This window comes from Myotis lucifugus, unplaced genomic scaffold, assembly GCF_000147115.1.
Source record: "Myotis lucifugus unplaced genomic scaffold, Myoluc2.0 scaffold_5, whole genome shotgun sequence".
Classification (NCBI taxonomy): Eukaryota; Metazoa; Chordata; class Mammalia; order Chiroptera; family Vespertilionidae; genus Myotis; species Myotis lucifugus.
Window position 1 is genome coordinate 11,553,806 of NW_005871053.1, and position 11,478 is coordinate 11,565,283.

General features: G+C 34.3%; 1 protein-coding gene across 12 annotated transcripts in view; it reads right to left on the reverse strand.

The window, feature by feature from the left end:
- Positions 1 to 11,478, reverse strand: part of UBR3 (ubiquitin protein ligase E3 component n-recognin 3 (putative)) — a 173,364-nt gene that overhangs the window by 36,120 nt on the left and 125,766 nt on the right. For 9 of the 12 annotated variants that reach the window (XM_023745047.1, XM_023745010.1, XM_023745011.1 and 6 more), the window contains 3 exons: positions 8,518 to 8,730; positions 6,412 to 6,548; positions 766 to 851 (listed from right to left, as the gene is read on the reverse strand). In XM_023745047.1, the coding sequence (XP_023600815.1) occupies positions 766 to 851; positions 6,412 to 6,548; positions 8,518 to 8,730 (436 nt within the window). The remainder of the gene's footprint in view (positions 1 to 765; positions 852 to 6,411; positions 6,549 to 8,517; positions 8,731 to 11,478) is intronic. The other 3 variants (XM_023745042.1, XM_023745022.1, XM_023745015.1) reach the window with 1 other exon arrangement.

The following is an 11,478-nucleotide window of genomic DNA, read 5'->3' on the forward strand; positions in this document are numbered from 1 at the left end:
CAACTATACCCTTACAAAAAGTATTAAAGAATCATGCCACTTTACAATATAAAGTATATTCTTAAATAAAAGCAAACATATACAACTTTAATAGGTTTTAACACGTATATCAAAATACAACATAAATGCCTTCCTTAATTAATAGCAGATATATAGAGGAATCTATAGGCAATACTAGTTGCCATTAAGAAAAGATTTTCTTAAATGCACACAATGGGAAAATTCTTTTAAAGAATTTAGTTCGCCCTAACCGGTTTGGCTCAGTGGATAGAGCGTCAGCCTGCGGACTGAAGGGTCCCAGGTTTGATTCCGGTCAAGGGCATGTACCTTGGTTGCTGGCACATCCCCAGTAGGGGGTGTGCAGGAGGCAGCTGATCAATGTTCCTCTCTCATCGATGTTTCTAACACTCTATCCCTCTCCCTTCCTCTCTGTAAAAAAATCAATAAAACATATTTTTTTAAAAATAAAAGGATTTAGTTCAAGAACAATTTTTTATAGCTGAGAATAACATATTTTTTAGAACCAGTGTAAATGTGGTCAATTAGCATGACATTTATTTACTGAGTAATCACAGTACAGAAAGAGCTAATATTCATATGATTTTTTTCTAAGTACAAGATTAACCATTTAAAGCATATAATCACTATTGAAACTGATTATATACAACATAAAAAGAATCTAAAAATACACCAAAAGATTACTTTGTCTGTTTATGCTTTCAAAAAAGACATAAATAGAAAATTTTAGCACCATTTAATACTTACTTAAACAAGACCTTTTCCCAGCTGTGCTTGCACCCCCTGAACACAAATTGCCTCCTCGATGTATTAATTCAAGTTCCAAATTTGTTCTGTAAGTAAAGCATTATAATATATCTCAGTCATTAGGCTGAAGCAATATTTCTTAATTTGTCTTAATGATATGACTGAGTCAACCTAAACAATGAAGTTCAACTTTATTATTTGCAAAAGTATCATCTATGCAATATCAGTACAATTTTATTTCTGAAATAAAAAGGGGACAGCTTATTGTCCTTACTTATATATTCATTTTTATAACTGCAAAACCGCCCATGTCACAGTATAATTGTTCAAAATTCCAAATGTTGGCAAATACTAAAAACTAGGCCATAAGGAAAATAACTACAATTGCACTTCATAAACCTGCTAATGAATCTAAAGAAAGAATTTGTATTCCAACTGTTAGCCACTGAGTAGGTGGTTACTATTATACAATGCACAAGTGAATACCAATTTTTCTATCAGAGAAATGGTTATCACTCATTGGAGCTTGGATGATTCTAGAAATCAATATTAAGAAACAAAATCACTAACATAAAAGTGACTAGGAACAACATAATTAACAGCAGTCTCTTCTGTGGATGTCTAAAATTAGTTTTATTAAATTATATTGTGTAACTATTGATACTGCTAAACATCAGTAGTATTATTCATAAAGACCTGAAATTATAAAATATTTAGCAATTATCAGCTTACAAAATAGCAATAATTAGTAAATTGACATTTCAAAAATCAAACGATGCAGAATCTAAAGATTCACTCAAAAATAGTAACAGTAAAATAGCATTTTTTGCCAAAATAATAAATAAAAATTCTGAGTGATAAACTATGTATTTTTACTTCAACAGTATTAATAATCTTAAATATACCTTTATTGGCCACAACTAAAACTGAATGAAGTTGTTTATATCCTAGACATGCATTTGACACGAATAGTGAGCTATCCCCCAGTCTTAAAAAATAAAAATAAAAATTAGGCGGCCAAGTTTCAAGCTTACTCTTTGCAAATGATTTCAAGAAAAAACATTATGCTATTTTATTTAAAACAAAACATTTTGAACTAGTTCTAATTGTTTTTATGAACAAGAATGTTTTGAAATGTTATTTTCATATATTTACTTAGAAATGCAAACTTTAAAATATTAATATTCCTAAGTCTGTACATTTGCCACGCATTTATAAAGGATTGCTTTAATCTTCTCTACTTGTTGGGGGGGTGGGGGGGGACAAGAAGGGGAAGGAAAGCAATTTAACATTGATAATGTTCCTGCTCAGAGCTCCATCTGGTTGCTGCTGATAAGGGAATCTGTATAACAAGGAAATTTTCCACCCTTCAGGCGATTTGCATTGCTCACTGAACTTCTAAAAACCTACCAGCAAGGAAGCAGGGACAAGGATTTCATATTAGTGGACAGAAAGCGAGCGGAGACCAGCATGTTTTCCTTCATCAAGGGGACATAAATGAGATCAATACATTTTGTTTTCACAAATCTTCTGTTGCCTAATCTGTAGGAAAAAATTAATGGCTATATTCTCTTATAGAAACTAAGATTTCCTAGATAGTATTTTTAAAAGAGCTAACCAGAAACATGAGCAATTCTTACATTCAAATGTCAGAACTAGAATGTCAACTTTGATTTCAGGGTAATTTGCAAAAATATTCATTAAAATATAAATACAAGAAAAATTATGTTTATTCAACCATCAAACAAGGTACTTTAAAGGATGGCAAACATGTTACTAGGAATTTTATTTTAATGAATACTTGACAGAAAACTACTAAATGTAATTAATTATTTCAGATTATGGTAGGACAATCTCCTACACAACATTCTTTCTGAATTAAAAAAAAAAAATACCTGCCTATCCAAAGGGTTAGTATCATGTACTAATTTCTAAAACTTTAAAAATCAAAGTCAGAGGCCCTAACCATCAGCTTTTCCTTATTTCATTTATAACAAAATTTGTGCTTTAATTCAGACTTGCAAGAAAAGAGACACAAATGCACCTTGTTCCCCATGTCTAATCTTCCCTCACTGTTGAAAATCAACCACACAATAGTGCTGGTAGCAGGAGTTTTCTGAGCATTCCAACAATTTCTTCTTTGCTGCCCTCAGAAAATCTCCCAAGGCTTCACCATACAAATAAAATTAAAAACAAAAAGATACTCATTGTCCTATCAAAAAAAAAGTTCTAAGACAATGATTAAGGGAAACAGTTTTACAGGCTAGTTACCCTCTAGAACAGCGGTTTTCAACCTGTGGGTCGCAACCCCTTTGGCGGTCGAACCACCCTTTCACAGGGGTCGCCTAAGACCATCCTGCATATCAGATATTTACATTACGATTCATAACAGTAGCAACATTACAGTTATGAATTAATAACGAAAATAATTTTATGGTTGGGTCACAACATGAGGAACTGTATTTAAAGGGCCAGAAGGTTGAGAACCATTGCTCTAGAAATATTTCGTTTCTAAACATCAAAAAATGTAAGTTCCCCAAGGAACAAACAAAATTACTTATTCAGCAGGAAGAAATTCAGTTCTGGAAAACAGGTTGTAGTTCATTCAAAATTACTAATGTCAAATAAATAAACTTGTAAGTTCTAATAAACTATACATTTAAGAATCACAATGTTTAACTCAAAAGTTAAGTAATTCAAAGTAAGTTTACTTCTAAATATTTTACTTAAATATCTAAGCATTTTAGATAGGAATATGTTAATGCCTACTTTTTAGGCATAAAAATAATCATAATCTATAATCATAAGTATTTATGACATAAGATTATATGCTAGGCATAAGATAATTATGAAGAATCTGGTTAGTTTCCTACCTTATAAAATTATATCCTATTCAAATAGGACCTTGGTCGGCAAACTGCAGCTCACAAGTCACATGCGGCTCTTTGGCCCCTTGAGTGTGGCCACGAAGTTTCAATCGCATTGTATGTGTGCGCCCGCACGTGGTATTTTGTGGAAGAGCCACACTCAAGGGGCCGCAGTTTGCCGACCACTGACCTGGGTAATTTTAACCAAAGGAAAATGAGGTTTTTAAGGATTATATAGTTTCTCTTTCAGAATCTTTATTTTGCTGCTTTAGAGTTTATCATTAAAGATCAGAGAAGGGTGGGAAGAGGGAAGAGCATATGTTCTCTAGACATATATACCCTTATTAGTAAGTAACATTTGACATTTGTTCCTGCTTCTCTATAAAAGAGAAAAACTGAAATATGTATATTTTAAAAGTCTCCTGAATTAGCAAGCTTTATTCTGTAAGTTATTTATATATTTAAACCACAAATAGGAATCTAAAATTTCCACTAAACTAATGTAAATCAAATTATTGGATTTATCATACTAGAGCAAAATTCCATATATAGAAACAGGACTTTCTTATAAGTCAAATCAAAGGCATAATCAACGTTTGTGTGTGTGTGTGTGTGTGTGTGTGTGTGTGTGTGTGTGTGAGAGAGAGAGAGAGAGAGAGAGAGAGAGAGAGAGAGAATATGTATGTGTGCATAATGACATTTCGGTCAACAACAGAACACATATACCAAGTAATACCATAACGTTATAATGGAGCTAAAAAAATTCCTATCACCTAGTGATGTCATAGTCATCCTAACATCATAGCACAACACATTACTCACATGTTTGTGGTGATGCTAATGTGAACAAACCTGCCGAGCTGCCAATCATATAAAAGTATAACACATACAATTATGGATAGTATATAATACTTGACAATGATAAATGACTATGTTACTGGTTTATGTATTTACTATACTACATTTTTAACATTATTTTAGAGTGTACTCTTTGTAAAATGTGTTACACTGGTAGCCACCTCATAAATCTCATGTTCATCGCATCTGTTTATTGTATTATTTTCCTGTGACTGATTTAATCTTGTGTTTGTTTGTACAGTAACATGCTGTACAGGCTTATAGCCTGGAAGCAATAGTCTATATCACAGAGCCTCAGTGTGTAGGAGGCTATGCCACCTAAGTTTGTTAAGTACTTTTTATAACCTTTGCACAACAACAAAATCACCTATCAGCACATTTTTCAGAACATATCCCTATCATTAAGTAGCACAGGACTAACCTATGTGTGTACACACACACACACACACACACACACACACACACACACACATCATAATTGAGTTGGTCTACATTCATTCCAATATTCTATAGCATTATTATCACAATATAGTACAGGAGTTTTGTAGAACCTTGAAACCGTGGAAAATTAAATTATATTCAATTTTGTTTTCACATAAAGCATATTTTACTGCAAGTATGCAATTGGTAACTCTCCAGAGACAAATGTTAAATTAACTATTATAGCTTCCCCCAAAGCATTCTGGATAAATAATAACAGTCAGGAATGTGCAGGCTAAAAAGTTACTTCCCAGTCCATTAGATCCGTTTACAACAATCTGTGTCCAGAATTTGCATTCTTAAACTAAAGACTAACGTTTCCTTATCTTGAGCTCTAACTTGCTTGCAGCAATTTTCCTGAATCTGGTTCTATTTTTCCTGGGTTCTAAAGACTACATATACTTCATTTATCCTTTTGTTATTCTCTGGTCCAGGAATGGGGCAAAGACAATGGCCATGATAAACTGCGTGTATATATGACCTTAAAAAAGCTGAATGCAGAAGAAAGAGGATTGGAACTGAAAGAACACTAGACCAAGACTCAAGAAACCCGAGTTCTAGTCCTACTCTGCCACTAATTTGGTGCATGACTTCCAGTCACATTTTCTCTCTAAATGTTGCCTATGACAACACTACTTGGACAAAATATGAAGCTTCTAGAGATATCCAGGGGTCTACAAATCAGTTCTGGCAGAACGAGTTTACAAGTTTCTAATTTGCCCGGTTTCTTCCCTATTTACTTCTTTTATGGTTCTCTGTTTTCATTCTATTAAGTTTTCTAAAATTCCTATTTGGAACTATTTCTTAGGCAATGAACATCTACTCAGTCTATTAGACTAATCATACCTAATGTGAAAGATGAGAGTTATTTGCCTCTGTTTTCTTAAGACTGCTGCTAGCCACTAATAGAGGCTTAAGATCTGCCTGATCTCATGCTTCCTCTTCCCTCACCTGTTTTTCAAAACCAACTACTGTCTTCTAGGATATTATTAGATCTTTCACTAGTTTAGAACAAACAAAATAAGTTCTTCTTATTGTTCTTATTTTTTTAAGTAAATACTGTTCAACATGTTACAATGTTTTAATTCTCATTATTATCACTTTTTGACAACTTGAATAGTGATTTCTTAACACCACCTTTCAAATATAATATTCACATGCTTTGAGGTAGATATCTGTCTCAAAATGTTAACAATATACTTTTCTCACATATCATATAATGCTTAGTAACACTTAACTCAATATTTCACTAAAATAAACTCTTCAGAAAATGAAGGAAAAGTATACTTTTATAGTCCTTCAAGGAGATTCTAAAATTAGCCATAATTTCAACAAGCATTAAAAAAAAATCCTTTCTTCAAATAAATATGAATGACAATAAATGAAATAAACCAACTAAAAATAATAAGTAAATATAAAAGTATATACTGCATATACCTACCTAGCAACAGAATACATAAAAAGAAAATCATTGTCTGGTGAGCCTGGGGTCTTGCTATAGTCTCTATATTTCTTCTGAGTAGTATTTTTTATATCTTTCATTACAGATTCCATTTCTTTACTTAAGTTAGTTTCAGACTGTAAAAAATACAAACAAAATATAGTTTATTTATATTCATTTTCTCTAATAATAGTCTAACACTATTGTTTATCATATGAACATACTAGAAAATTAAAGTTAAAAAGTACATTAACTATCTATTATAAATGTAGGCAGTACACAAAGATAAAACAGATCAAGAAATATTTTCTCTTATTTTAGGGATATTTTATCCTAATTCTATATTGTGACTGGTAACCCAACCACACAAACTATATTCTAAATAAATGAGTGGATGTCATTAAAATAATATTTTAGAACAGTTCCCATGTTTATAAAAAACATGATTTTCATTTTCAAAGACTAATATTGATGCCCCTTACTTAAAGCATACTATAAACACACACAAATTTAGAAGTACCAAAGAAAAAAAAATCACGAAGACTCTAAAAATAGTCTTCAACTGAGAAAAGGAACTGCTAGATGACTCTGAGTAGCTTTGAAACTATGAATTTCTGTTTCAAAAGTTTTCATAAGTTTACTGCAAAAACCAGCCATAGCTCTCACTTCTCTCAAGAACTATGTCATAGCCCAGGCCAATGTGGCCCAGTTGGTTGGAGCATCATCCCATACACCAAAAGGTTGCAGGTTCAATTCCCAATGAGGGCACATACTTAGGTTGCAGGTTCGATCCTGGTGGGGGCACACATGGAAGGCAACTGATCTATGTTTCTCCCTCTCTCTCTCCCACATATCCTAAAATCAATAAAAACATATCCTCAGCTGAGGATTAACTTTTTTTTTAAATATATTTTATTGATTTTTTACAGAGAGGAAGGGAGAGGGATAGAGAGTTAGAAACATCAATGAGAGAGAAACATCAGCTGCCTCCTGCACATCTCCCACTGGGGATGCGCCCGCAAACCAGGTACATGCCCTTGACTGGAATCGAACCTGGGACCCTTCAGTCCGCAGGCTGACGCTCTATCCACTGAGCCAAACCGGTTTTGGCAGGATTAACTTTTTTAAAAAAGAACCATATCACAAACCTATAATAAGGTGAAATATTTAAGAGTTTGAATCAAATCCTACTGGATAGGCTAAAAGATGGGTTCACTTAGAAAAAAACACACAGTAAAATAGATCTGACTTATGGTGAATGGTTCAATCAAGTATACAATATTTCATCTCTTTAATATACATATACACACACAAATGTGTATGTAAATCTATAATTACACATAAATAAAGTGTGTGTGTGTGTGTGTGTGTGTGTGTGTGTGTGTCTAAATATACTTTAATCCTAAAATACCTAATGGGTATAATTTTAAATGATTAGACTGTGCTTAACATTGCAAGATACATAGATATAATTTATTGGTTCAGGTGGCTTTGTTTTTAAATATTTCAGTATCTTAAAAAAGTTTAACCATATCTAAGCTTATAGGACAGCGGTTCTCAACCTGTGGGTCGCGACCCCTTTGGGGGTCGAACAACCCTTTCATAGGAGTCGCCTAAGACCATCGGAAAACACATATATAATTACATATTGTTTTTGTGATTAATCACTATGCTTTAATTATGTTCAGTTTGTAACAATGAAAATACATCCTGCATATCAGATATTTACATTATGATTCATAACAGTAGCAAAATTACAGTTATGAAGTAGCAACAAAAATAATTTTATGGTTGGGGGTCACCACAACATGAGGAACTGTATTAAAGGGTCGCGGCATTAGGAAGGTTGAGAACCACTGTTACAGGATTTCATGATCTGGAAGACATATATTAAAACTATAACAATTTTTTAGACTAAGGAAAAGTATAGCCTTTGCTAATAATTTGTTCTATTATTCTCATTTTTCTTTTTAATAACGACAAATAAGAGAAAAACTTCTAAAAACAATTTGTATTAAATGTATAAAGGCCCAGAATAATTTAAAAACAAAACAAATATAAAAGCTAAAAAGCAGAGCTGAGTTAACCAGGATATTTCTGCCTTACACTGATGCTTACTGGGAAAGCTCCCGGCCGTCCCTGCAGCTCCTCCACTTCCTTTATGAGATCTTGTAAGCTTTTGTTACTAGGACGGTGCCAAAGGTTATTTTCCATATTGCTTCCAGGATAACAAGGAAGAACACTGTTCGCAAACTGCCTGCAGAGAGGACAGGTGAATTCTCCTTTGTCCACGGAGAACCCCTGAAGAACCTGGTCATTCTAAAAGATGAAATAAACATACAGATGTAGGATGCACACCTTTATATAAAACAAAATTTACACCACTACATTTTATAGTAAATAAATGAAACATACAAAATAAGACACCTCTAATATATGCCATAAAAACATAAACAAAATCTCTCATTTAACTGTTGAAGCTTATCAAATCACCTCTCACATCATGGCAATCATGCAATAGTTGCCATCACCAATAAACTCCTTAAGTACCCTACTCTTCTCTCAGTATTGAAACATTTAAATAATGACAAAATCACTCTGAAATGTGGATTTAAGATAAAGAATAACTCAAAAAGCAGGCCACATTACAGTGGACCACCTTCTTCTTACCCCTTACCCTGTTTTCGTAATCTATAAGTGACTACTGAGAAGATTCTCCAAGTGCCCATGTAGGTAAGATACACAGCTTTTGAACATAAATTAAGCCAAAAAAATGTGATGTGTCTTGTGTCTTAACTGCTGAACACAACTGACTGGACTTTACGCAGTAGATCTATTTAGGTTTTATGGATAGGAAAAAGACTTAGAGTATTCAGAACGTAAGTGTGACAGGAGGGGAATTAACTCCTTCTTTCAGATGTTTCTGATAGAGGAGGAAAAAGTAGAATTTTTGAAGCAAAGACACATAATGCACATATGCCTAGGAGGAAGCTCTTGCTTGAGAGACTGCAATACATGCTTACTAACCAGAGGACTTAAGACAGAAATTCAAGCTGATAAATTTGTTCCTTTCTTTTGCCTGACACCATCCCACATCTATTTTGTTCTTGTAGGCCATTGCTGTTGTGTAGTCCTGTTATATATCTTTTCCCAGAAATCTCTCTCTTATTCTGTTAACTAGCATAATGCTTTATCTCAAAATATGTTTTTAATACATTATGTATATGCATGAATACTACAAAATGACCATTATTACTAATAAGACAAAAGTAATGAGAAAATAGAATTAAGGAAAAGAAAATAAATTTATTTGCCTACTAGAGGCCTGATGCACGAAATTCGTGCAAGAGTAGGCCTTCCTTCCCCCAGCTGCCAGCACCGGCTTCCCTCTGGCACCCGGGACCTGGGCTTCCCTTTGGCCGCCAGCAGGCACCCGGGACCCAGGCTTCCCTCGAAACCCCGGCTTCGTCTGGAAGGTCATCCGGAAGGATGTCCGGTCTAATAAGCATATTATGCTTTTATTATTATAGATAGTTAATAAGGTAGTTAATGACAATGTCTGGATGAACTTAGGTTTCCCAAATCTTAATTTAGTGCTAATTTCACTACACCTAGGATCTCAAATACCTGGACTAAAAGAAATAATTTTTTTTTAAATTTTGACATTTATTTTTAAATACAATTCTATAAACACTTATTAAATTCTATCATGTATCACGTGATGGCATAAAGAGTTAAGATACATCTTCACTTAAGATACAATTTAAAAGCAAACAGAAACAGCTAGATTATAATAATATGTGATAAATGCAACAAAGAAGGCTTTCCAGAGAAGACTTGTGAGCTGAGTTTTAGATACAAAAGAAGAGTATACTACAAGGTTGGGGCAAGGAACCTGATCATTGAAGGACATTCTGTGATAAGTTTCCCTACATCCTTAATTTTAAAGAATGCCAGGTCTACCTCCTTACCTTGACTGAAACTCAATTCTTTCCTAAATCCTCCCCAGAAGCCCTTTCAGTTAGGCACCGCTCTTTCTCCTACATCCCTCACATCTCAGCATCCTTCTCATCTCCAGTGCTGGCTCCAGGTAATTATTCTTGCATTCTCCTGTCTTTGTGGCTCATGTCATTTAACAATGCCATCCTTTTCCTTCCCTTTTACTGGTCTCCATTGCCTTCATTAACATAAGGACTTTGATACCTAGAACAGTTTTCCTCATCACTCCAAGTCCTACCATCCTCCTATGCAACTTCAGTGTGTACGTGGACAACCCATCTTATTTACATCTGAGTCCTTCAACTCCTTGGCCTAATCGGCTCCTATGGCTCTGACCTCCACTCGAACACCAGTACCTGTTACCATGACCACATCCTTGTTCTGTAATGGCCCAAAATTATCCATATCTGAAAATACTAAATTCATACATCTTAGTTTCTGACCTCCAACTCCTGTTTCCTTTAGTTCCTCTTTTTTTGTCCCAGTTTATCAGGCCATTCCTATCCTGCCCATACACCATGATCCGCCACTTCAAAAACACTCAAGTCAATACTCCTCATTCCCCTCCATATGTCCTTTCATCACACATACCTAACAAAACATTCATACAAAATTAATCCAATGTATGACTTCTCTAATTCTGCATCAAACTGAATGCTGTTAGGGAAAACTGAAATAATTTCTTCCACACAGTTTCCAATTTCAGCGGAACCCTGAATACTGCATGGCAATCTTGCTCCAACATCTTATGAAGCATTCTCTCACCCAATTCCAAAGTGGTTTTTCAAAACCACCTCTTCACTTGTAATGTCCCTTCACTTACCCCAGCCTTGTCCCCTATACTCTAGGCACATAAAGCCACACCTCCTGACTTAGAAAGAAGAGAGTCATGGCAGCTTCCTGACTTCTCCCACACCGAATATGGAACTAATAAATCCTAGCAGTCCTTCCATCCACTTTCTCCCCTTTATCCCCTTTGCTGATATCTCCTCATCACACCCACTGTCAGTATGATCTACCTAATGTGAGATTATTCCCAATCACAATCTTTCAATGATCACCATTATC